This window comes from Oncorhynchus masou, chromosome 12 (genome assembly GCF_036934945.1).
Source record: "Oncorhynchus masou masou isolate Uvic2021 chromosome 12, UVic_Omas_1.1, whole genome shotgun sequence".
In the NCBI taxonomy this organism is placed as follows: Eukaryota; Metazoa; Chordata; class Actinopteri; order Salmoniformes; family Salmonidae; genus Oncorhynchus; species Oncorhynchus masou.
Genome location: NC_088223.1, coordinates 16,647,288 through 16,674,568, shown reverse-complemented (window position 1 = coordinate 16,674,568; position 27,281 = coordinate 16,647,288). Strand labels below are relative to the sequence as shown.

The 27,281-nt window shown below is 45.6% G+C and overlaps 2 protein-coding genes across 5 annotated transcripts in view; one reads left to right on the top strand and one right to left on the bottom strand.

Moving 5' to 3' along the window:
- Positions 1–11,344, top strand: part of LOC135549607 (juxtaposed with another zinc finger protein 1) — a 40,439-nt gene extending 29,095 nt beyond the window's left edge. The window contains exons 3-5 of the mRNA XM_064979723.1: positions 3,331–3,527; positions 6,048–6,217; positions 6,654–11,344. Coding sequence (XP_064835795.1) covers positions 3,331–3,527; positions 6,048–6,217; positions 6,654–6,830 — 544 coding nt within the window. The 3' untranslated portion in view covers positions 6,831–11,344. The remainder of the gene's footprint in view (positions 1–3,330; positions 3,528–6,047; positions 6,218–6,653) is intronic.
- A 67-nt stretch (positions 11,345–11,411) lies between these two features.
- Positions 11,412–27,281, bottom strand: part of LOC135549592 (tax1-binding protein 1 homolog) — a 45,663-nt gene continuing 29,793 nt past the window's right edge. For all 4 annotated transcript variants that reach the window (XM_064979690.1, XM_064979689.1, XM_064979692.1 and 1 more), the window contains exons 13-17: positions 17,060–17,146; positions 15,243–15,429; positions 13,770–13,972; positions 13,502–13,587; positions 11,412–13,109 (exon numbers count right to left, since the gene is read on the bottom strand). In XM_064979690.1, coding sequence (XP_064835762.1) covers positions 12,899–13,109; positions 13,502–13,587; positions 13,770–13,972; positions 15,243–15,429; positions 17,060–17,146 — 774 coding nt within the window. In that variant the 3' untranslated portion in view covers positions 11,412–12,898. The remainder of the gene's footprint in view (positions 13,110–13,501; positions 13,588–13,769; positions 13,973–15,242; positions 15,430–17,059; positions 17,147–27,281) is intronic.

Here is a 27,281-nt window from a genome sequence, read left to right as displayed (position 1 = left end):
TCGCTGTTTATTATTTATGCATAGTAACCCCTACCTACATGTACATATTACCTCGACTAACCTGTAACCCCGCACATTGACTCGGGACTGGTACCCCGTGTAAATAGCCTTGTTATTGTTATTTTATTGTGTTACATTATTCTTACTTTAGTTGAATTATTTTTTTTAAATATTTTCGTACTTAAAAAATATTCAGCATTGTTGATTATGGACTTGTAAGTAACATTTCACTATAAGGTTGTATTCGGTGCATATGACAAATAAAATGTGATTTGATTCCTGTTTCAACATGAAAATGCCCCTGTGCACAAAGCGAGGTCCATACAGAAATGGTTTTTCAAGATCAGTGTGGAAGAACTTGACTGGCCTGCACAGAGCCCTGACCTCAACCACATCAAACACCTTTGGGATAAATTTGAAGGCCAACAGCGAGCCAGGCCTAATCGCCAACATCAGTGCTTGACCTCACTAACGCTCTTGTGGCTGAATGGCTGAAGTCCCTGCAGCACTTTCCTCCTTCAGGGCTGTCACAGTTTTTCGACATGGCTTCTTGTAGCTTGGTTCTAGATATACCGTTAGGGCATTCAATCTGATATCCTCTACCATTGACAATGGCTGCATATCAATCATTTCTGTAGTCAGCGCTGTGATTTTCACTTCGTCCTTATCGCACTGCTGCCAGCAGCAGGTTGGGTCTCACCGGGCTTTCCTTTCAGCATTGTACCTGTACTGCCTTCCGCTGTATCTCAATTCCACCTCGCTAAGTTTGCATTTCATCACCTTCTCATTTCATTTGTCAAAGTATTGCCATACAGGACTTCGAGGCTGTCGCTACCCTGTCTCACCATTTGATGTGCGGAGTGGCAAATCATTTGAAAGATGCATAGCCATCTCCTTACAGCATTGCCTTTATGATCATGATTGGAACCTGTTAATGGTAGATTTGTGATTACTGCACGGTGATTTTAATTGGTCAGTTGTTTTACATTTACATTTAAGTCATTTAGCAGACGCTCTTATCCAGAGCGACTTACAAATTGGTGAATTCACCTTCTGACATCCAGTGGAACAGCCACTTTACAATAGTGCATCTAAATCATTAAGGGGGGTGGTGAGAAGGATTACTTATCCTATCCTAGGTATTCCTTGAAGAGGTGGGGTTTCAGGTGTCTCCGGAAGGTGGTGATTGACTCCGCTGTCCTGGCGTCGTGAGGGAGTTTGTTCCACCATTGGGGGGCCAGAGCAGCGAACAGTTTTGACTGGGCTGAGCGGGAACTGTACTTCCTCAATGGTAGGGAGGCGAGCAGGCCAGAGGTGGATGAACGCAGTGCCCTTGCTTGGGTGTAGGGCCTGATCAGAGCCTGGAGGTACTGCGGTGCCGTTCCCCTCACAGCTCCGTAGGCAAGCACCATGGTCTTGTAGCGGATGCGAGCTTCAACTGGAAGCCAGTGGAGAGAGCGGAGGAGCGGGGTGACGTGAGAGAACTTGGGAAGGTTGAACACCAGACGGGCTGCGGCGTTCTGGATGAGTTGTAGGGGTTTAATGGCACAGGCAGGGAGCCCAGCCAACAGCGAGTTGCAGTAATCCAGACGGGAGATGACAAGTGCCTGGATTAGGACCTGCGCCGCTTCCTGTGTGAGGCAGGGTCGTACTCTGCGGATGTTGTAGAGCATGAACCTACAGGAACGGGCCACCGCCATGATGTTGGTTGAGAACGACAGGGTGTTGTCCAGGATCACGCCAAGGTTCTTAGCGCTCTGGGAGGAGGACACAATGGAGTTGTCAACCGTGATGGCGAGATCATGGAACGGGCAGTCCTTCCCCGGGAGGAAGAGCAGCTCCGTCTTGCCGAGGTTCAGCTTGAGGTGGTGATCCGTCATCCACACTGATATGTCTGCCAGACATGCAGAGATGCGATTCGCCACCTGGTCATCAGAAGGGGGAAAGGAGATGATTAATTGTGTGTCGTCTGCATAGCAATGATAGGAGAGACCATGTGAGGTTATGACAGAGCCAAGTGACTTGGTGTATAGCGAGAATAGGAGAGGGCCTAGAACAGAGCGCCGGAGATGCCCAACTCGGAGAGGGTGGAGAGGAGGATCTGATGGTTCACAGTATCGAAGGCAGCCGATAGGTCTAGAAGGATGAGAGCAGAGGAGAGAGAGTTAGCTTTAGCAGTGCGGAGCGCCTCCGTGATACAGAGAAGAGCAGTCTCAGTTGAATGACTAGTCTTGAAACCTGACTGATTTGGATCAAGAAGGTCATTCTGAGAGAGATAGCGGGAGAGCTGGCCAAGGACGGCACGTTCAAGAGTTTTGGAGAGAAAAGAAAGAAGGGATACTGGTCTGTAGTTGTTGACATCGGAGGGATCGAGTGTAGGTTTTTTCAGAAGGGGTGCAACTCTCGCTCTCTTGAAGACGGAAGGGACGTAGCCAGCGGTCAGGGATGAGTTGATGAGCGAGGTGAGGTAAGGGAGAAGGTCTCCGGAAATGGTCTGGAGAAGAGAGGAGGGGATAGGGTCAAGCGGGCAGGTTGTTGGGCGGCCGGCCGTCACAAGAAGCGAGATTTCATCTGGAGAGAGAGGGGAGAAAGAGGTCAGAGCACAGGGTAGGGCAGTGTGAGCAGAACCAGCGGTGTCGTTTGACTTAGCAAACGAGGATCGGATGTCGTCGACCTTCTTTTCAAAATGGTTGACGAAGTCATCTGCAGAGAGGGAGGAGGGGGGGGAGGGGGAGGAGGATTCAGGAGGGAGGAGAAGGTGGCAAAGAGCTTCCTAGGGTTAGAGGCAGATGCTTGGAATTTAGAGTGGTAGAAAGTGGCTTTAGCAGCAGAGACAGAGGAGGAAAATGTAGAGAGGAGGGAGTGAAAGGATGCCAGGTCCGCAGGGAGGCGAGTTTTCCTCCATTTCCGCTCGGCTGCCCGGAGCTCTGTTCTGTGAGCTCGCAATGAGTCATCGAGCCACGGAGCGGGAGGGGAGGACCGTTTTCTTCTCAAAGTTAACAATCCCAAATTGGTTTAAACGTCACAGCCCCAGTGTGGGTGGAGGAGTGGTGCAGCCCCAGTGTGGGTGGAGGAGTGGTGCAGCCCCAGTGTGGGTGGAGGAGTGGTGCAGCCCCAGTGTGGGTGGAGGAGTGGTGCAGCCCCAGTGTGGGTGGAGGAGTGGTGCAGCCCCAGTGTGGGTGGAGGAGTGGTGCAGCCCCAGTGTGGGTGGAGGAGTGGTGCAGCCCCAGTGTGGGTGGAGGAGTGGTGAGAGAAAAGAAAGCCAGAAGAGAGAGAGAAATAATACTTATTGTTTCAATAGTGTGTGTGACCTGTAATGTTTGTGTCCAGGTTTATGACGGACGCGGCACGTCGGGAGCAGGAGACCCTGAAGAAGAAGGCCACACCCAAACTTTCCCTGTCAATCACAGGCGGCGTGTCTCGGAACAGCGTGGCCACACCTCCACGGCACAGCAATGGCAACCTGACTCCCCCCGTGACTCCTCCCATCACACCCTCCTCCTCCTTCCGTAGCAGCACGCCCACAGGTAAGCGAAAGTGGAGATTTTGGATGTGTTGCCTTTTGCCTCTTGTAGTCCTGTGTGGCTCACTGGGTAGAATGTGACGATTGCAAATGCAGGATTGTGGTTTTGCTTACTGCTGGGTTCCACGCACTACTGTAAGTCACTTTGGATAAAAGCATCTGCCTCTAGTGTTCTAAACTGAAGGTCAATGAAACCAAGGTTGCTCTCGTAACCAGGGTTCAATGAACTAGGGACTATGCTAGTCACTCAATGGACATCCTTTCGCCTAGCGGCAGGATGAGCCGAGATATTAATATCAGAGTATTTCTGTGCCGCGTGTGATGCGAGTGCCCCTACCCCCTATAAACACCCAGCGTAGCATCACGTCCTCTTTTCTTTCCTCGGCTACGCAGGTGAGTGAGTAGTGGATGTAGCTGTCGTTGTGTGTCGAGGGTACTCCATTTTGGGTGAAGATTGCTCCTCCCAGCAGTGCTCTGCAGTGTTTTGTCATTACAGGGTGACACCTTGCTACGAAGTAGGGTGAACGGGTTGGGCCAACCTGTTCATGGCACGAGGCTTAGTTATCTTGTCTGCCGGTTAGCCTCCCAGCTAATTGCGTTATCTGTTGCTTGTTAGCTTCAGCTGGATGCTAGCCTCTTCTCCCTGGAGTTTGAGTCTGGGTACCGCGCCTTCCCAGGGGAGACACTCTAGCTAAACACCGAGTCACACCTTGACGTCCAAACTTCGCATACTATCTTACTGGCTCGAGCTGCAGCTGTTGCCAGAGTGAGATTCAGAGGATGTGCGCCTCACTAATCTCGCCAGAGTTAGCCAGTCTGTTCTCATGACCTCTCCTCACACCTAGTCTGACACTGTCAGTTGAGTTGGGCTCCTCACATCCATACCTTTGGGGGATTGTGAGTGGAATTTCTCCAATATATTCTGATATCCATAGAATGTGGTGTTATACAGATTATCTCGTTTATAAGACATATCTGTATTTCTGCTTCTGTCTAGACGGGGAGAATATCATCCACGCCATACTACTGCGATAAATGCAATGCTGGCTTGGCTTCGATTGATGCCCATTCCACCTGTATTATGTGCCTGGGCTTAGAGCCTGCCATTCAGGCTGTGGATTCTGCCAACTCTGGCTGAGGCGGCCCAGTCAGCCTCTCCGTCTTTGCAGCTCTGCTCTCTCAGCCTGACAGGCTCCGTTGAAGACTTAAGACAGGATCCTGACGCTATCCCCGTCTTTGCTGGTAATGACCTAGACGAAGAGACCTCTGAGGCTGGTTCTGGGTCAGCCAACCATGGCTCAGAGAGGGCTGAGAGTGAAGTCCCTGCTCATCAGCTGATATGCAGAAGTTCCTCTAAAGAGTTCTCTGGATATGAATCCAGATCTTAACAGCAACCTGGCCAGAGTGTACATTCCTCAGTGCTCCAAGTTCTCCAATGAACTGCGTCAATCTTGGGCTAAGGTGAACTCAAGGTCCCATGTCTCAAGCCAGTGAAAGCCTTCACGGACCATCATGGCTTCTCCCGAGGAGTTGGGACTGGGCCAGTACCCTGTTATGGACCCCATTATTGTGGCCATGGTCCTCCCAGACGAGATCATTGGTAGGTCTCCCCGCTGTCCTCCGGGACCTCATCTAGCATACCTGCACGGTCTGATAGCTGGCCTGTCCACTGAGGGGGACCCTGAGCTGATGGCTGAAAGGACACCGGTGTCCAGACTCCTCTCCCTCTTAAACACTGAGATGTCACGTGCTAATGGCAAAGGCCTGTCTATGATCATCTCGTCACGCAGACTGCTTGGGCTGTCACCGACAAAGATGTCGGCCTCCGTGAAGAAACCCTTTATGGAGCTCCCCATTTCCACGGTCCTAGAGTGGACACCATTCTAGACCAAATGACATAGAGACCCTGCAGTCTTTCATGGGTCCCCCTTAAGCGAAATAGAACATTCCTATAGTGAGTGTTCTAGTGTGTTCAGTAGTCAGTGTTCTTGCAGTGTGCAGTGGTCCCAGTCTACACAGGTAATTACACACCAGCTGTCACACTGTTCACACGGGTGTGTGTGTTTCAGAGCCCTAAAGCAGATGGTCCAATTCCTGCCCAAATATTTGCGTTTACCCACAACCACGCGTGCACACACCCTTGTTGAAATCCTTTTAACATGTGCCAGGGTGCCATCCATTTCCTCCTGCTGAGGTGGAGCATTTCCTGTGTGAGTGTGTGTGAGTGTGTGAGAGTGTGAGTGTGTGTGAGTGTGTGAGTGTGAGAGTGTGAGTGTGAGAGTGTGAGAGTGTGTGAGAGTGGAAAAAGTGGTGCATTTACTAAATCAGAGCAATGAGGATACATCCCATTTAATGATCTGTTTCAGGGAGCCAAACCCCTCCCGCTGGGTTCTCTTGAGACACACACACACACACACACACACTAAACCCTCCTCTGTTCTATGCTCCATGCCCCTCTACTTGACAGTATAGTCATTTTCCTATGACACGCAAACTGATGTGTGTGTGTGTGTTCCCCCTTCAGGCAGTGAGTATGATGATGAGGAGGTGGACTATGAGGAGTCAGACAGTGATGAGTCCTGGACCACAGAGAGTGCCATCAGCTCTGAGTCTATCCTCAGCTCCATGTGTATGAACGGAGGAGAGGAGAAACCCTTCGCCTGCCCTGTGCCTGGCTGCAAGAAGAGATACAAGGTACAGTACACACACAGCCCCAGTTTATAGAACAGTCCCTAACTCTGTTATTCTGCTACACACTAGTCCTCTATATATCAGTTCAGTGTAGCCTATGATCTGTATAGTGGAGGTTTTCACCTCAGGATGTGAGAGGGAGTTTCCTCTAGAAATGTCAGTGTTTGCAATGTTGTTCCTGGATGTTGGGTTTTCAGGGTTTTCACTAAGATAATGTAAGGGGAATTATTATTTTTCTAGTTGTGGGGCAGTCCCACTCCTTTTGTATTTGATTCTTTATTAGGTAGGACAGTAAAGGACTGACAGGAAAGGAAGGAGGATAGGGGATGCTAGAATAGCAGTCGGTCGGATGTGAACCCACGCTCGCACAGGTACCTGTATTCTGGAGGCAGCCACTTAGACCGCTAGACCTGCTAATCTGTCTCTCCCCCTCATTCAGAATGTGAACGGTATTAAATACCACGCCAAGAACGGCCACCGGACACAGATCCGTGTGCGGAAGCCCTTCAAGTGCCGCTGTGGGAAGAGCTACAAGACGTCCCAGGGCCTGAGACACCACACCATCAACTTCCACCCGCCTGTCTCCGCCGACATCATCCGCAAGATGCAGGGATAGAAAAACAACAACATTTCCCTATTCCTCACCAGCACTCCCAACCCCAACCACCCCACACTTTTTCAATGTCAATATCCAACCCACCAAAACATATCCCTATCCCTTCTAGCCCAACCTTAGGGGTGACAACCCAAACCCCTATCCCTTCTGGCCCAACCTTTAGGGGTGACAACCCAAACCCCTATCCCTTCTAGCCCAACCTTAGGGGTGACAACCCAAACCCCTATCCCTTTTGGCCCAACCTTTAGGGGTGACAACCCAAACCCCTATCCCTTCTAGCCCAACCTTAGGGGTGACAACCTAAAACCCTATCCCTTCTAGCCCAACCTTAAGGGTGACAACCTAAACCCCTATCCCTTCTAGCCCAACCTTTAGGGGTGACAACCCAAACCCCTATCCCTTCTGGCCCAACCTTAGGGGTGACAACCTAAACCCCTATCCCTTCTAGCCCAACCTTAGGGGTGACAACCCAAACCCCTATCCCTTCTAGCCCAACCTTAGGGGTGACAACCTAAACCCCTATCCCTTCTAGCCCAACCTTAGGGGTGACAACCCAAACCCCTATCCCTTCTAGCCCAACCTTAGGGGTGACAACCTAAACCCCTATCCCTTCTGGCCCAACCTTAGGGGTGACAACCTAGACCCCTATCCCTTCTGGCCCAACCTTAGGGGTGAAAACCTAAACCCCTATCCCTTTTGGCCCAACCTTAGGGGTGACAACCCAAACCCCTATCCCTTCTAGCCCAACCTTAGGGGTGACAACCTAAACCCCTATCCCTTCTAGCCCAACCTTAGGGGTGACAACCCAAACCCCTATCCCTTCTGGCCCAACCTTAGGGGTGACAACCCAAACCCCTATCCCTTCTGGCCCAACCTTTAGGGGTGACAACCCAAACCCCTATCCCTTCTAGCCCAACCTTAGGGGTGACAACCTAAACCCCTATCCCTTCTAGCCCAACCTTAAGGGTGACAACCCCTATCCCTTCTAGCCCAACCTTAGGGGTGACAACCTAAACCCCTATCCCTTCTACCCCAACCTTAAGGGTGACAACCCAAACCCCTATCCCTTCTAGCCCAACCTTAAGGGTGACAACCTAAACCCCTATCCCTTCTAGCCCAACCTTAGGGGTGACAACCTAAACCCCTATCCCTTCTAGCCCAACCTTAGGGGTGACAACCTAAACCCCTATCCCTTCTAGCCCAACCTTAAGGGTGACAACCTAAACCCCTATCCCTTCTAGCCCAACCTTAAGGGTGACAACCTAAACCCCTATCCCTTCTAGCCCAACCTTAGGGGTGACAACCTAAACCCCTATCCCTTCTAGCCCAACCTTAAGGGTGACAACCTAAACCCCTATCCCTTCTAGCCCTTCCTTAGGGGTGACAACCTAAACCCCTATCCCTTCTACCCCAACCTTAGGGGTGACAACCTAAACCCCTATCCCTTCTAGCCCAACCTTAGGGGTGACAACCTAAACCCCTATCCCTTCTAGCCCAACCTTAAGGGTGACAACCCAAACCCCTATCCCTTCTAGCCCAACCTTAGGGGTGACAACCTAAACCCCTATCCCTTCTAGCCCAACCTTAGGGGTGACAACCCAAACCCCTATCCCTTCTACCCCAACCTTAGGGGTGACAACCTAAACCCCTATCCCTTCTAGCCCAACCTTAAGGGTGACAACCTAAACCCCTATCCCTTCCTCCCACACACTAAAGGATCTAGTGCATGCTTTAACTTGTTTATGTCTTGTATTATGTTCTTTGGTTTTCACATGTTACTCTCTCTTATTTTAATAATATGCATCTTTATAGGCTTTTTTTGTTGTTTGTACATTTGCACATTCTTATGCCAACTATTTCCGTGACTTTTTGTATTGACATACGGTGCTAACAAAATGAAAACAAAGAAAAGAAAAAGAAAGAAAAAACAAAACAGAAGAAGAAGAGAGGAGTAATGTAAAAGAGAAGGAGGAAGGTGTGGATGTTGAGTTGGATTATACAGTCTATATATAGATATATAAACAATAGATGTGTGTATATATATACAAATATAAGTATTCATCAGCATATACTAAGTAGTTCCACTTTACTTTCAAGCTTTATTTTTTTATATTCTTTTTCGATATATTTTCCAGATATTATTTTCTTTTGATATTTCATCAATAAGTTTTTTTGTTCCATTCCTCAACCCCGAGACAACCTGTTCTGTTGTCATAGGTCAAACTTTAAACAGCTCGGTGACCTCAGGTCTCCATATCCCCAGCAGCAAAAACAAAGAGACTACGGCCTGAATCTTAACTTCAGATCTGCGTCCCTAAATACATTTTTCGCAGTTCTGATTGATTTTAATGCACAGATTTCATGTTAGTGTTCAGCCCATATAGAGAAACAAGGAAACTATTGCATTTCTTCATTCCCTCTGTTCTAGAACGGTTCTATGATTTCAGAATGGATTGTGCATCCTGTATTCCAAAGGTTATTCCAGACTATAGTGTGAGCAGACCAGATGAGGCATCATCCTGTATTCCAGGTTATTCCAGACTGTAGTGTAAGCAGACCAGATGAGGCATCATCCTGTATTCCAAAGGTTATTCCAGACTATAGTGTGAGCAGACCAGTTGAGGCATCATCCTGTATTCCAGGTTATTCCAGACTGTAGTGTAAGCAGACCAGATGAGGCATCATCCTGTATTCTAGGTTATTCCAGACTGTAGTGTGAGCAGACCAGATGAGGCATCATCCTGTATTCTAGGTTATTCCAGACTGTAGTGTGAGCAGACCAGATGAGGCATCATCCTGTATTCCAGGTTATTCCAGACTGTAGTGTGAGCAGACCAGATGAGGCATCATCCTGTATTCTAGGTTATTCCAGACTGTAGTGTGAGCAGACCAGATGAGGCATCAACCTGTATTCCAGGTTATTCCAGACTGTAGTGTGAGCAGACCAGTTGAGGCATCATCCTGTATTCCAGGTTATTCCAGACTGTACAGTGTGAGCAGACCAGTTGAGGCATCATGCTCTATTCTATTCCAGTTGCCAAGTATTGTTTCTGGTTACTTTTCCATGATCATTGCCAACAGCTCTCTACTGCCAAACATTTACATTACCATGTGCCTGAGGGGGGAGGGGGAGAGACTGTCATACGGTTTCATCAAAGAGGTGCGCAAGCGTGTCAAGAGAACACGGGTCTCATTGCGCCTCCAGTGTGTGTGTGTGTGTGTGTGTCGATGGTATGTTTTGTTTTTGTGCATGTGTTTGTCTTAGGGTGAATCTCCAGAGATTACACCTACAAACTTTGATTGCCTTGCGTTGTAGACTACAGCATTCCAGTACAGTCTGTGTGAGTGTGTGGCTTCTTAGCCAAGTCTTTCTGCAGTATCTGAGCTTTTCAGCTTCTTGTGTTATTATTCCTCCTTCTGTTACAGTCCTCCATAGTGTTTTAATATACGGCTGTCTCAAATGACAACCTATTTTTGTATACGGGAAATAGTGACATTTTTAGATGAGTCCTGTGTTTTAAATGACACCCTATTCCATAAAGTGCACTACCTATGGAATGCCATTTGGGATGCAGATAGTGTCATAACCAGGACCTAGCCCATAGCCTCCTGCTTTACAGAAGCAGTCTGATGTACTGTTAAATTGTGTCAAGGTAAGCATGTTCTGGCCTATTTGTGATACCATGCTTTCAGAGTACAGCAGAGTGGTGGTGTAGTGTCAAAAAGTGGTGCCCGTTGGCAAAATGTTACCCCATGCCAGGCCCAAAAACATTTCTAACCTGTTCTGTACTGTGATAATGGTCTGAGTCTGATGGTACCCCAACACACACGCTTGACTGTTGCCATAACAACCCTTGACATGGGTGTGGCAAAGTGCACCTGTATTCACAAAGCGTCTCAGAGTAAGTGCCTCGCTAATAACAGAAGCCTTTGAAACCATAATGAATACGAGCGGGGACCTGATCCTAGAACACCACTCCTACTGAGACACTATGTGAATATAGGCCCAGCATACGAGAAAGAGGAAGGTAGCATTGTTTTTGATTGTGGCTGTACAGAGCGTGTTCTGGAGTCTGTGCCAGGTTTTCCTTACTTGGAAGCTTTGGCTCCAGCGCATTTTGGCGAGGAGACAGAGACCAGAGTTCGCCAGTTCGGGGTCTGTCAAACACTTATAAACATGTCCTCTCCCCGCAGAGATGCAGGGCACTATGGTTACAGTTTAAAAGGGAGCCTGACAGTATTACACAGTGGGGATGTGAGGAGTACAGTACAAGCGTGTGTGAGGGGGACTATTCCGATATATTGTGTACAGTGAATGTATTGTAATGTGTGTCAAGTGCGTTTAAATGATATTTTCATATGTTAAGTGGAGAACAATGTTTCCTATTTGTACGGAGGCAACAGAGGGTGTGAGGAAGGAGACCTGTGTACTATATCAAACTGTTTTTACATAAGCTGCTGCTTCATAAATGTGAACACTATTACATTAAAAATAAAGAGAACATTAGCCAGAACTGTCTGAATGGGGTTGGGGGGTTTTGACCCAGAAGATGGAAAGACAAATTGACAATTGTATGCATTTGACCATCGTACTTTATTTTTAATGCTCACATACAAACCTACACACTTTCAAAGGGCCGCATTTGGACATGACAGACACACGTGTGCAACTTTTGAAGCCAAAAGTACAGCACTGTGGTCACATTGAAAGAACAGTAAAATCTCAGACTGACAGTAAATGACAGGAATCAGAGACACGCGCACAAGAAACTTACTTTGACCCAAACAAAGGAGGTAAAGATGGCAATCGTTAGAATCTTAACACGGTGAAAGAGTCCATAGCCAAGAGTACAGTAGTTTTCTATAGCGTTCATATTTCCAGTTACCTTCCCTCCAATCAACTGAAGTGGAATGTCAGCCTATCCAATGAATGGAGACCAGGAAGTAAAACATCATTCTGTCATGACTAAAACATGTGGGAGTACATTGTCACAACAGCAATTGAAATAGTTCTACTTCTCATATATATTTTTTTATTTCAGCAATAAGGCCCGCGGGGGTGTGGTATATGGCCAATATTCCACGACTAAGGGCAGTTCTTTATACGCATGGTGGAGTGCCTGGACACAGCCCTTAGCCGTGGTATACTGGTCATACGTCACAATCCCCTGAGGTCCCTTGTTGCTGTTATAAACTGGTTAGCAACGCAATTAGAGCAGTAAAAATAGTTGTTTTGCCATACTTGTGGTATACGGCCTAATATAGCACAGCTGTCAGCCAATCAGCATTCAGGGCTTGAACCACCCAGTTATACACACACACACATACATTCAGAATAATAAAGCATTTTTAGTGCAGTCAAATTCAAACAATAGTAATTATTTTTTAACCGTCTGTCTTTTGCTGACAAGAGTTTGACTCATATTTTACATTACATTGGGCTGGAGGTGCTTCAAGACCACATATCTCCTCCCAAGATCCTAACCCCCCCCCCCTCCCTCCCTCTCCACGGTAGAAGTTTCCACAGATCTAGGTTCAGGTAAACCAAATCCTAACCTTAACCATTAGAGGGGAAACGCAAAACTGGCCCTTAGTGTCTAGGGGCAATGTGCTCCTTACTCTCCCTTTCTACATGTGGCTACAGAGTGACTGGGAGTAGAAACTGAAAATGAAGTCTTGTAAAGTAGGTACTATTGACTGGCTGATTAACGCAGATGAATCCTACAGATACTAAACACATCCAGTGATGATATCATCAACATGGGACAAAACCAAAGAGCTCCAAGGCTCCGAAACCTCACGCAAAACAAACTCCCCCTTGTAGAAAGTCATAGACACAGTCCTTGATGTTTTTAAAAGGTAGCATGTTCTCGTGGAAGTGTGTGAGGCCAAGGCTGGAGTTAATTCCATTTCAATTTACAACAAAGTGCAATTTACCCCCAATGATTTCGAATCTCCCTTCTTGAATGAAATCATCTCGACCCCCATTTGAGTAAAGGTTCCTTTATTCTTCTTTACATCCCTTAATCCAAACCTTCCCTTTCACACACACTCCCCCATCTGCCCTGCTACTCCATGTTGGCGAAGTTTAGCACATGGCCGTCAAAGTGTGTGAGCACGTGCTTCTGGAAGAGCTGCTGATGGCAGTGGAGGGGGAACTGCTCAGAGCACACAGGACACACCTTCCAGTGGCTCTCCACGTGCTGCTCAAAGCTACGCTGCTCAAAATGAGGCGGGAAGATCACCTCGCACAACGGACAGCGCTTGTGAACCTCACCACTGAGGGGAGGGAGAAAGACCATAGAAACGAGGGGAGAGAGAAGGGTCAGAGGGGGAGAGAAGGGTCAGAGGGGGGGGAGAGAAGGGTCAGAGGGGGAGAGAGAAGGAGCAGAGGGGGAGAGGGTGTGAAGGGGGAGCAGGGGGGTGTAGAGGGGGAGCAGGGGGGTGTAGAGGGGGGACAGGGGGGACAGGGGAGTGTAGAGGATGTGAGGGGGACAGGGGGTGTAGAGGGGGACAGGGGAGTGTAGAGGATGTGGGGGGGGACAGGGGGGTGTAGAGGGGGGTGTAGAGGGGGGACAGGGGGGTGGAGAGGGAGCAAGGGGGGGAGAGGGGTGAGAATGAGTGTCGGGTTAGCTGGGATAGTATTTTGTGGAGGGTCGTGTATGTGTTACCTGGGGTCGAAACAGAAGCTGCCCCTGTTGGCGGTAAGTCCGCTGCTGGTCTGATGATTGCAGGCAGGCTGCTCCCCATCACCGACCTACAGTATAGAGACACACACACACACCTCACTGACGGCTCTCTCCTCAGTTTAATAGAGCTACAGGATGTGTGATGTCCTCCCAATAAGGGAACAGAACAAGTCAGCCCTATACATTAAACTAACTCAGTTTTGCTTTTCCCTCCCTAATGTTTGAGGTGAGGATGTGTGTGTGAACTCACATTGCGTGGCTCCTCGGGGGAGTGTTCCAGTCCGTCAGGGGGGCTCATGCTTCGTGAGGAGGAGGGCTGGATGCAGACCACATCTCTCTCCCAGTCTGCACCTGCACACGGGGTCGGGGAGGTGGCCGGAGGGGCGCATGCACCAGGGGCCTCAGGAGGGGGGCGGAGCATCTGCTCTGGGGTCAGGGCGCCGTCTGCCCCGTCTGGACAAAACATAACACAGGAAACGGGAATTGTGAGTGTGTGCAGAAGATGGTCTCCATCTCTCCAAGAGAGACAGACAGGGCTGAAATGGAGGAGAGAGAGAGAAGAGAGGGAGACCAAGAGAGACTGGGCTGAAATGGGGTGGCCTAGTGGTTAGAGCGTTGCAAGTTCAAATCCCCAAGCTGACAAGGTACAAATCTGTTGTTCTGCTCCTGTTCCGAGGCCATCATTGAAAATAAGAATTTGTCTTAATGTCTTAACTGACTTGTACTGAGAGATCAGACACAGGGGGGGAGGGGTGAGAATGAGTGCCAAAAGTATGTTGACACACAACATTTCATTCAAATATCATGGACATTAATATGGAGTTGGTCCCCCACTTGCTGCTATAAAACACTCTTCTGAAGGCTTTCCACTAGATGTTGGAACATTGCTGCAGCGACTTATTGCTGCAGGGACTTGCTTCCATTCCACAGATCTAGGTGAGGTCAGGTACTGATGTTGGGCGATTATGCCTGGCTCGCAGTCAGCGTTCCAATTCATCCCAAAGGTGTTCGATGAGGAAAAAGTGAGGTCAGGGCTCTGTGCAGGCCAGTCAAGTTCTTCCACACCGATCTCGACAAACCATTTCTGTATGGACCTCGTTTTGTCGTTTTGTGCACGGGGTATTGTCATGCTGAAACAGGAAAGGGCCTGCCACAAAGTTGGAAGCACAGAATCGTCCATAATGTGGCATGCTGTAGAGGTTAACTACCAGGGTACTAGACTTGTGTGCAGCTGCTCGGCCATAGAAACCCATTTCATGAAGCTCCCGATGAACAGCTCTTGTGCTGACGTTGCTTCCAGAGGCAGTTTGGAACTCGGGAGTGAGTGTTGCAACCGAGGACAGGCGATTTTTACGCGCCACATGCTTCATCACTTGGCGGCCCTGTTCTGTGAGCCTGTGTGGCCTACCACTTACCGGCTGAGCCGTTGTGTCTCTTAGATGTTCCACTTCACAATAACAGCACTTACAGTTGACCGGGGCAGCTCTAGCAGGGCAGAAATTTGACGAACTGACTAGTTGGAAAGGGGGCATGACGGCGCCACATTGAAAGTCACTGAGCTCTTCAGTACGGGCCATTCTACTGCCAATGTTTGTCTATGGAGATTGCATGGCGGTGTGCTCGATTTTATACACCTGTCAGCAATTGGTGTGGCTGAAATATCCAAATCCACTCATTTGTCCACATACTTTTTACATGTAGTGTAGCTGGGTGTGGGTCTTACCTCGAGTGTTGTCGGTGGAGTAGGGGTTCCCGTACTGCAGCTCTGCAGGTCTCTGGGGTACCAGGGGGGGTGGGGAGGGGTCCTGGGGGTAGGGAAGTGGGTAGCGCAGCAACACAGGCTGTTTGACCTCTGACACCTGACCATCAGCCTCCTGCTCCCTCTGTCGGCCCTGACACTGCTGCAGCTCCTGGCATGGGGAGAAGATGGCCAGTGAAGACAACTTAAAACAAAATTAATTATTGGAAAAGATATTCGCACCGAATAAAACCAAGAAAACCAGGTAATCTTTTCAATCATTTAGGGTTTGTTTGTTTGATTGGTTGATTAAATGTACTGGGTAATTAAAAGCAGTATGCTGCTCCTGCCAGAGACAACATTTACATATACAATGATTGAGGATAAAAACACCAAGTCTGAAGGCTTATTTCTATTGAGGTCCAGTTATACTCTTCAAAAAAAATCAAAAGGACGTTTATTCTGATGTGTCTGTCCTATATCTGAGAGATATAAGAAAGATCAGGAAACATGAAATATTTTTACTGTATTTAACCCCTTATTTTTGGCACTAAACATTCCCCATATATACAGTACCAGTCAACAGTTTGGACACACCTACTCATCCAAGGTTTTGGGATGAGTTGGACCGCAGAGTGAAGGAAAAGCAGCCAACAAGTGCTCATCATATGTGGGAACTCCTTCAAGACTGTTGGAAAAGCATTCCAGGTGAAGCTGGTTGAGAGAATGCCAAGTGTGTAAAGTCATCAAGGCAAAGGGTGGTTACTTTGAAGAATCTCAAATGTAAAATATATTTTGATTTGTTTAACACTTGTTTGGTTACTACATGATTCCATATATGTTATTTCATAGTTGTGATGTCTTCATTATTATTCTACAATGTAGAAAATTGTACAAATTATGAAAAACCCTGGAATGAGTAGGTGTGTCCAAACCTGACTGGTACTGTACTTCCATTCATTTTTTCAACTGGTACCGGGAGACCTTCAGAGGAGTCTTGTGAGACCTGTGGACATCCTAGAGCAAAACATGTATGTGTTCGTGAGAGTCTCACCTTTCACAGAGGGGTCATATTATTGTGTAGCCCAAACTGTTTGAACGCTCCATACAGAACTATGGCAGATCGGCTGTACCGACTTCAGACGAGTCCCAATACACTTGTGGGGGCCGTAGAGCAAAAGGGAGCATGCCATCGCGAGTCTCATCTTTCCATAGAGGGGTCAAAATAGTTTGTGGCAAACCGTTCAGACAATTTTGCGGAAAAAAAAAGATTTTCTTTCTCCTCTCCCCTCTTTCTTCCTCCCCCCTCTTGATAAACTAGATAGCCCTGCACGAATGAAGTTAACATTTAAACGAGGCTGACCACAGGGTGAAACAAACACAGATGATGACATTTGCACCATTTAATGGTTAGCGTATCATGGCAGTACTGTATCATTAGTTGGAATCTAGAAATTGGGGAGGAAGCTATATAAATAGTAGTAGGTTGGTAAATTCAGTGCTTTTGGTAGGCTTATTATGGGGTGGCAAGTAGCCTAGTGGTTAGATCGTTGGGCCAGTAACCGAAAGGCTGCTGGATGGAATCCCCGAACTCACAAGGTAAAAATAGGTCGTTCTGCCCCTGAACAAGGCAGTTGTTCCCCGGGAGGCCGTCATTGTAAATAATAATTGGTTCTTAACTGACTTGCCAAGTTAAATAAAGGTTAAATGTATAAATATAATATAAACTATTGCAGGCTTCAGTAGTAGCTCTATGAAAGCACTTAATAAAAACTGTTATGAGTGGTGAATATTAATAGTACCTCATTGAGTTGATTCTTCTCTCTGAGGGCCTGAGCCAGACTCTCCTTCAGCTCTGTCACCTCCATGGCCCTCTCTACCATCTGGATCTACACAGAGGAAACATTAGACAAAACACTAGACAAAACATTGTACGCATTTGGCCACAAGGGAAAGAGAAGTTACAGATGTAGCCTTTAATAAGGCATCATGTATATAGCATCCCAGACATAACCTATTCTAGTGCACTGGGGGCAATGTAAATCAAACACGTGTAATAAATATATATATATCTCTCTCTCAGAAAGTACTCACACCCCTTGACTTTGTTTTACATTTTGTTGTGTTACAAAGTGGGATTAAAATTGATGTGTCTTTTTTTGTCAATAAACTACACAGAATACTGTAGAAGAAAAATTCTGACATTTTGTAAAATGTATGGAATATAAAACATATATCTTCATTAAGTATTCAACCCCCTGAGTCAATACATGTTAGAATCACCTTTGACAGTGATTACAGCTGTGAGTCTTTCTGGGTAAGTCTCAAAGAGCTTTACACACCTGGATTGTACAATATTTGCACATTATTTATTTTTTTAAACCTTCAAGCTCTGTCAAGTTGGTTGTTGATCATTTCTAAACGGCCATTTTCAAGTCTTGCCACAGATGTTCAAGACAATTTAAGTCATAACTGTAACTAGGCCCCTCAGGAACATTCAATGTCATCTTGGTAAGCAACTCCAGTTGTATATTTGGCCTTGTGTTTTAGGTTATTGTCCAGCTGAAAGGTGAATTTATCTTCCAGCGTCTTATCTTCTAGGATTTTGCTTTAATGCCTTTATTGCAAACAGGATGCATGTTTTGGAACATTTGTATTCTGTAGTGGCTTCCTGTTTTTCATCTGTCTTATAGGTCAGCCATTAAACTAACTGTTTTAAAGTCACCATTGGCCTCATGGTGAAATCCCTGAGCGGTTTCCATCCTCTCCGGTCAACTGTTAAGAAGGACACCTGTATCTTTCTAGTGACTGAGTGTATTGATACATCATTCAAAGTGTAATTAATAACAGTTTCGGTGCCCTTCTTTGCAAGGCCTCAGAAAACCTCCCTGGTCTGTGAAATTCACTGCTCGACCGAGGGACCTTCTAGATAATTGTATGTGTAGGGTAGGGTAAGGATAAGGTAGTCCATGCAACTTACTATGTGACTTGTTAAGCACATGTTTACTCCTGAACTTATTTAGGCTTGCCATAACAAAGGGGTTGAATACTTATTGCATCAAGACATTTAAGCTTTCCATTTTTAATGAATTTGTAAATTATGGGATATTGTGTGTAGGCCAGTGACACAAAATCTAAATTTCATCCATTTTAAATTCCGTCTGTAACACACATTTTTGGAGAGAAAGCCAAGGGGTGTGAATACTTTCTGAAGGCACTGTGTGCACATTGTTAAGTTACAGCCTTATCAATCTCCACACAATACCCCATAATGACAAAGAAAAAACAGCTTTTAGAAATGTTTTGTATTCAGACCCTTTCCTCTGAGACCCAAAATTGTGCTCAGGTGCATCCCGAGTGGCGCAGCGGTCTAAGGCACTGCATCTCAGTGCAAGAGGCACTGCATCTCAGTGCAAGAGGCACTGCATCTCAGTGCAAGAGGCACTGCATCTCAGTGCAAGAGGCACTGCATCTCAGTGCAAGAGGCACTGCATCTCAGTGCAAGAGGCACTGCATCTCAGTGCAAGAGGCACTGCCTCTCAGTGCAAGAGGCACTGCCTCTCAGTGCAAGAGGCACTGCATCTCAGTGCAAGAGGCACTGCATCTCAGTGCAAGAGGCACTGCATCTCAGTGCAAGAGGCACTGCATCTCAGTGCAAGAGGCACTGCATCTCAGTGCAAGAGGCACTGCATCTCAGTGCAAGAGGCACTGCATCTCAGTGCAAGAGGCACTGCATCTCAGTGCAAGAGGCACTGCATCTCAGTGCAAGAGGCACTGCATCTCAGTGCAAGAGGCACTGCATCTCACTACAGTCCCTGGTTCGAATCCAGGCTGTATCACATCCGGCCGTGATTGGGAGTCCCATAGGGCGGCACACAATTGGTCCAGCATTGTCCATTGTAAATAAGAATTTGTTCTTAACTGACTTGATTAGTTAAACAAAAGTTAAATAAAACTTTTAAAAATCCTGTTTCCATTGATCATCCTTGAGATGTTTCTACAACTTGATTGGAGTCCACCTGTGGTAAATTCAATTGTTTGGACATGATTTGGAAAGGCACACACCTGTCTATGTTAGGTCCAACAGTTGACAGTGCATGTCAGAGCAAAAACCAAGCCATGAGGTTGAAGGAATTGTCCATAGAGCTCTGAGACAGGATTGTGTCGAGCCACAGATCTGGGGAAGTGTACCAAAACATTTCAGCAGCATTGAAGGTCCCTAAAAACACAGTGGCCTCCATCATTCTTAAATGGAAGAAGTTTGGAACCACCAAGACTCTTCCTAGAGCTGGCCGCCCAGCCGAACTGAGCAATCGGAGGAGAAGGGCCTTTGTCAGGGAGGTGACCAAGAACCCTATGGTAATTCTGACAGAACTCCAGAGTTCCTAAGTGGAGATGGGAGAACCTTGCAGAAGGACAACCATCTCTGCAGAACTCCACCAATCAGGCCTTTATGGTAGAGTGGCCAGACTGAAGCCACTCCTCAGTAAAAGGTACATGACAGCCGCTTGGAGTTTACCTAAAGATTCTCAGACCATGAGAAACAAGATTCTCTGGTCTGATGAAACCAAGATTGAATTGGAATGCCAAGTGTCACGTCTGGAGGAACCCTGGCACCATCCCTACAGTGAAGCATGGTGGTGGCAGCATCATGTTGTGGGGATGTTTTTCAGCGGCAGGGACTGGGAGACTAGTCAGGATCAAGAGAAAGATGAACAGAGCAAAGTACAGAAAGATGCTTGATGAAAACCTGCTCCAGAGCGCTCAGGACCTCAGACTGGGGTGAAGGTTCACCTACCAACAGGACAACGACCCTAACTACACAGCCAAGACAATGCAGTAGTGGCTTTGGGACTAGTCTTTGAATGTCCTTGAGTCAGAGCCCGGACTTGAACCCGATCAAATCACACGTCGCTATCACTCCAGAGACTGAGGCAGCTCTAGCAATTCTGTGCTTCCAAATTTGTGGCAACAATTTGGGGAAGGCCCTTTCCTGTTTCAGCATGAAAATTCCCTGTGCACAAAGCGAGGTCCATACAGAAATGGTTTGTCGAGGTCGGTGTGGAAGAACTTGACTGGCACAGAGCCCAGACCAAATACACCATCTAACACCTTTGGGATGAATTGGAATGTTGACTGTGAGCCGGGCCTCACTAATGCTCTGCAAGTCCCTGCAGCAATGTTCCATCATCTAGTGAAAAGCCTTCCCAGAAGAGTGTAGGCTGTTGTAGCAGCAAATGGGGGGACCAACTCCATATTAATGCCCATGATTTTGGAATGACATTTTTTTTTCTCAATTCTCTCCCTTGCCCTATGCCTCGTTTTTTTCCTCTCCTTCCTTCCCCTCTATCCTCCCTTCATCTCTGATGCATCTCCTCTTCACTGTGTGTGTGTGTGTGTGTGTGTGTGTGTGTGTGTGTGTGTGTGTGTGTGTGTGTGTGTGTGTGTGTGTGTGTGTGTGTGTGTGTGTGTGTGTGTGTGTGTGTGTGTGTGTGTGTGTGTGTGTGTGTGTGTGTGTGTGTGTGTGTGTGTGTGTGTGTGTGTGTGTGTGTGGAGGGAGGGAGGGAGTTGAAAGTCTGTGTTGCCCAGCAACAGCCCCAAAACATCACTGCTCTAGAGGAGGTCTGCATGGAGGAATGGGCCAAAATACCAGCAACAGTGTGTGAAAACCTTGTGAAGACTTACAGAAAGCGTTTGACCTCTGTCATTGCCAACAAAGGGTATATAACAAAGACCATTTAGGGTTACTAACTGTGTCTGTGTATTTATCTCTCTCCAGACCATTAGGGTTACTAACTGTGTATTTATCTCTCTCCAGACCATTAGGGTTACTAACTGTGTATTTATCTCTCCGGACCATTAGGGCTACTAACTGTGTCTGTGTATTTATCTCTCTCCAGACCATTAGGGCTACTAACTGTGTATTTATCTCTCTCCAGACCATTAGGGTTACTAACTGTGTCTGTGTATGTATCTCTCTCCAGACCTTTAGGGCTACTGTGTCTGTGTATTTCTCTCTCTCCAGACCATTAGGGTTACTAACTGTGTATCTATCTCTCTCCGGACCATTAGGGTTACTAACTGTGTCTGTGTATTTATCTCTCTCCAGACCATTAGGGTTACTAACTGTGTATTTATCTCTCTCCAGACAATTAGGGTTACTAACTGTGTATTTATCTCTCTCCAGACCATTAGGGTTACTAACTGTGTATTTATCTCTCTCCAGACCATTAGGGTTACTAACTGTGTCTGTGTATTTATCTCTCTCCAGACCTTTAGGGCTACTGTGTCTGTGTATTTTCTCTCTCCAGACCATTAGGGTTACTAACTGTGTATCTATCTCTCTCCGGACCATTAGGGTTACTAACTGTGTCTGTGTATTTATCTCTCTCCAGACCATTAGGGTTACTAACTGTGTCTGTGTATTTATCTCTCTCCAGACCTTTAGGGCTACTGTGTCTGTGTATTTCTCTCTCTCCAGACCATTAGGGTTACTAACTGTGTATCTATCTCTCTCCGGACCATTAGGGTTACTAACTGTGTCTGTGTATTTATCTCTCTCCAGACCATTAGGGTTACTAACTGTGTATTTATCTCTCTCCAGACAATTAGGGTTACTAACTGTGTATTTATCTCTCTCCAGACCATTAGGGTTACTAACTGTGTATTTATCTCTCTCCAGACCATTAGGGTTACGAACTGTGTCTGTGTATTTATCTCTCTCCAGACCATTAGGGTTACTAACTGTGTAATTATCTCTCTCCGGACCATTAGGGTTACTAACTGTGTAATTATCTCTCTCCAGACCATTAGGGTTACTAACTGTGTCTGTGTATTTCTCTCTCTCCAGACCATTAGGGTTACTAACTGTGTAATTATCTCTCTACGGACCATTAGGGTTACTAACTGTGTCTGTGTATTTATCTCTCTCCAGACCATTAGGGTTATTAACTGTGTCTGTGTATTTATCTCTCTCCAGACCATTAGGGTTACTAACTGTGTCTGTGTATTTATCTCTATTCAGACCATTAGGGTTACTAACTGTGTCTGTGTATTTATCTCTCTCCGGACCATTAGGGTTACTAACTGTGTAATTATCTCTCTCCAGACCATTAGGGTTACTAACTGTGTCTGTGTATTTATCTCTATTCAGACCATTAGGGTTACTAACTGTGTCTGTGTATTTATCTCTCTCCAGACCATTAGGGTTACTAACTGTGTCTGTGTATTTATCTCTATTCAGACCATTAGGGTTACTAACTGTGTCTGTGTATTTATCTCTCTCCGGACCATTAGGGTTACTAACTGTGTAATTATCTCTCTCCAGACCATTAGGGTTACTAACTGTGTATTTATCTCTCTCCAGACCATTAGGGTTACTAACTGTGTCTGTGTATTTATCTCTATTCAGACCATTAGGGTTACTAACTGTGTCTGTGTATTTATCTCTCTCCAGACCATTAGGGTTACTAACTGTGTCTGTGTATTTATCTCTCTCCAGACCATTAGGGTTACTAACTGTGTATTTATCTCTCTCCAGACAATTAGGGTTACTAACTGTGTATTTATCTCTCTCCAGACCATTAGGGTTACTAACTGTGTATTTATCTCTCTCCAGACCATTAGGGTTACTAACTGTGTCTGTGTATTTATCTCTCTCCAGACCATTAGGGTTACTAACTGTGTCTGTGTATTTATCTCTCTCCGGACCATTAGGGTTACTAACTGTGTATTTATCTCTCTCCAGACCATTAGGGTTACGAACTGTGTCTGTGTATTTATCTCTCTCCAGACCATTAGGGTTACTAACTGTGTAATTATCTCTCTCCGGACCATTAGGGTTACTAACTGTGTATTTATCTCTCTCCAGACAATTAGGGTTACTAACTGTGTATTTATCTCTCTCCAGACCATTAGGGTTACTAACTGTGTATTTATCTCTCTCCAGACCATTAGGGTTACTAACTGTGTCTGTGTATTTATCTCTCTCCAGACCTTTAGGGCTACTGTGTCTGTGTATTTCTCTCTCTCCAGACCATTAGGGTTACTAACTGTGTATCTATCTCTCTCCGGACCATTAGGGTTACTAACTGTGTCTGTGTATTTATCTCTCTCCAGACCATTAGGGTTACTAACTGTGTATTTATCTCTCTCCAGACAATTAGGGTTACTAACTGTGTATTTATCTCTCTCCAGACCATTAGGGTTACTAACTGTGTATTTATCTCTCTCCAGACCATTAGGGTTACGAACTGTGTCTGTGTATTTATCTCTCTCCAGACCATTAGGGTTACTAACTGTGTAATTATCTCTCTCCGGACCATTAGGGTTACTAACTGTGTAATTATCTCTCTCCAGACCATTAGGGTTACTAACTGTGTCTGTGTATTTCTCTCTCTCCAGACCATTAGGGTTACTAACTGTGTAATTATCTCTCTACGGACCATTAGGGTTACTAACTGTGTCTGTGTATTTATCTCTCTCCAGACCATTAGGGTTATTAACTGTGTCTGTGTATTTATCTCTCTCCAGACCATTAGGGTTACTAACTGTGTCTGTGTATTTATCTCTATTCAGACCATTAGGGTTACTAACTGTGTCTGTGTATTTATCTCTCTCCGGACCATTAGGGTTACTAACTGTGTAATTATCTCTCTCCAGACCATTAGGGTTACTAACTGTGTCTGTGTATTTATCTCTATTCAGACCATTAGGGTTACTAACTGTGTCTGTGTATTTATCTCTCTCCAGACCATTAGGGTTACTAACTGTGTCTGTGTATTTATCTCTATTCAGACCATTAGGGTTACTAACTGTGTCTGTGTATTTATCTCTCTCCGGACCATTAGGGTTACTAACTGTGTAATTATCTCTCTCCAGACCATTAGGGTTACTAACTGTGTATTTATCTCTCTCCAGACCATTAGGGTTACTAACTGTGTCTGTGTATTTATCTCTATTCAGACCATTAGGGTTACTAACTGTGTCTGTGTATTTATCTCTCTCCAGACCATTAGGGTTACTAACTGTGTCTGTGTATTTATCTCTCTCCAGACCATTAGGGTTACTAACTGTGTATTTATCTCTCTCCAGACAATTAGGGTTACTAACTGTGTATTTATCTCTCTCCAGACCATTAGGGTTACTAACTGTGTATTTATCTCTCTCCAGACCATTAGGGTTACTAACTGTGTCTGTGTATTTATCTCTCTCCAGACCATTAGGGTTACTAACTGTGTCTGTGTATTTATCTCTCTCCGGACCATTAGGGTTACTAACTGTGTATTTATCTCTCTCCAGACCATTAGGGTTACGAACTGTGTCTGTGTATTTATCTCTCTCCAGACCATTAGGGTTACTAACTGTGTAATTATCTCTCTCCGGACCATTAGGGTTACTAACTGTGTATTTATCTCTCTCCAGACAATTAGGGTTACTAACTGTGTATTTATCTCTCTCCAGACCATTAGGGTTACTAACTGTGTATTTATCTCTCTCCAGACCATTAGGGTTACTAACTGTGTCTGTGTATTTATCTCTCTCCAGACCTTTAGGGCTACTGTGTCTGTGTATTTCTCTCTCTCCAGACCATTAGGGTTACTAACTGTGTATCTATCTCTCTCCGGACCATTAGGGTTACTAACTGTGTCTGTGTATTTATCTCTCTCCAGACCATTAGGGTTACTAACTGTGTCTGTGTATTTATCTCTCTCCAGACCTTTAGGGCTACTGTGTCTGTGTATTTCTCTCTCTCCAGACCATTAGGGTTACTAACTGTGTATCTATCTCTCTCCGGACCATTAGGGTTACTAACTGTGTCTGTGTATTTATCTCTCTCCAGACCATTAGGGTTACTAACTGTGTATTTATCTCTCTCCAGACAATTAGGGTTACTAACTGTGTATTTATCTCTCTCCAGACCATTAGGGTTACTAACTGTGTATTTATCTCTCTCCAGACCATTAGGGTTACGAACTGTGTCTGTGTATTTATCTCTCTCCAGACCATTAGGGTTACTAACTGTGTAATTATCTCTCTCCGGACCATTAGGGTTACTAACTGTGTAATTATCTCTCTCCAGACCATTAGGGTTACTAACTGTGTCTGTGTATTTCTCTCTCTCCAGACCATTAGGGTTACTAACTGTGTAATTATCTCTCTACGGACCATTAGGGTTACTAACTGTGTCTGTGTATTTATCTCTCTCCAGACCATTAGGGTTATTAACTGTGTCTGTGTATTTATCTCTCTCCAGACCATTAGGGTTACTAACTGTGTCTGTGTATTTATCTCTATTCAGACCATTAGGGTTACTAACTGTGTCTGTGTATTTATCTCTCTCCGGACCATTAGGGTTACTAACTGTGTAATTATCTCTCTCCAGACCATTAGGGTTACTAACTGTGTCTGTGTATTTATCTCTATTCAGACCATTAGGGTTACTAACTGTGTCTGTGTATTTATCTCTCTCCAGACCATTAGGGTTACTAACTGTGTCTGTGTATTTATCTCTATTCAGACCATTAGGGTTACTAACTGTGTCTGTGTATTTATCTCTCTCCGGACCATTAGGGTTACTAACTGTGTAATTATCTCTCTCCAGACCATTAGGGTTACTAACTGTGTATTTATCTCTCTCCAGACCATTAGGGTTACTAACTGTGTCTGTGTATTTATCTCTATTCAGACCATTAGGGTTACTAACTGTGTCTGTGTATTTATCTCTCTCCAGACCATTAGGGTTACTAACTGTGTCTGTGTATTTATCTCTCTCCAGACCATTAGGGTTACTAACTGTGTATTTATCTCTCTCCAGACAATTAGGGTTACTAACTGTGTATTTATCTCTCTCCAGACCATTAGGGTTACTAACTGTGTATTTATCTCTCTCCAGACCATTAGGGTTACTAACTGTGTCTGTGTATTTATCTCTCTCCAGACCATTAGGGTTACTAACTGTGTCTGTGTATTTATCTCTCTCCGGACCATTAGGGTTACTAACTGTGTATTTATCTCTCTCCAGACCATTAGGGTTACGAACTGTGTCTGTGTATTTATCTCTCTCCAGACCATTAGGGTTACTAACTGTGTAATTATCTCTCTCCGGACCATTAGGGTTACTAACTGTGTAATTATCTCTCTCCAGACCATTAGGGTTACTAACTGTGTCTGTGTATTTCTCTCTCCAGACCATTAGGGTTACTAACTGTGTAATTATCTCTCTCCGGACCATTAGGGTTACTAACTGTGTCTGTGTATTTATCTCTCTCCAGACCATTAGGGTTATTAACTGTGTCTGTGTATTTATCTCTCTCCGGACCATTAGGGTTACTAACTGTGTCTGTGTATTTATCTCTATTCAGACCATTAGGGTTACTAACTGTGTCTGTGTATTTCTCTCTCTCCGGACCATTAGGGTTACTAACTGTGTAATTATCTCTCTCCAGACCATTAGGGTTACGAACTGTGTCTGTGTATTTATCTCTCTCCGGACCATTAGGGTTACTAACTGTGTAATTATCTCTCTCCAGACCATTAGGGTTACTAACTGTGTCTGTGTATTTATCTCTCTCCGGACCATTAGGGTTACTAACTGTGTATTTATCTCTCTCCAGACCATTAGGGTTACGAACTGTGTCTGTGTATTTATCTCTATTCAGACCATTAGGGTTACTAACTGTGTCTGTGTATTTATCTCTCTCCAGACCATTAGGGTTACTAACTGTGTCTGTGTATTTATCTCTATTCAGACCATTAGGGTTACTAACTGTGTCTGTGTATTTATCTCTCTCCGGACCATTAGGGTTACTAACTGTGTAATTATCTCTCTCCAGACCATTAGGGTTACTAACTGTGTATTTATCTCTCCGGACCATTAGGGCTACTAACTGTGTATTTATCTCTCTCCAGACCATTAGGGTTACTAACTGTGTCTGTGTATTTATCTCTCTCCAGACCATTAGGGTTACTAACTGTGTATTTATCTCTCTCCAGACCATTAGGGTTACTAACTGTGTCTGTGTA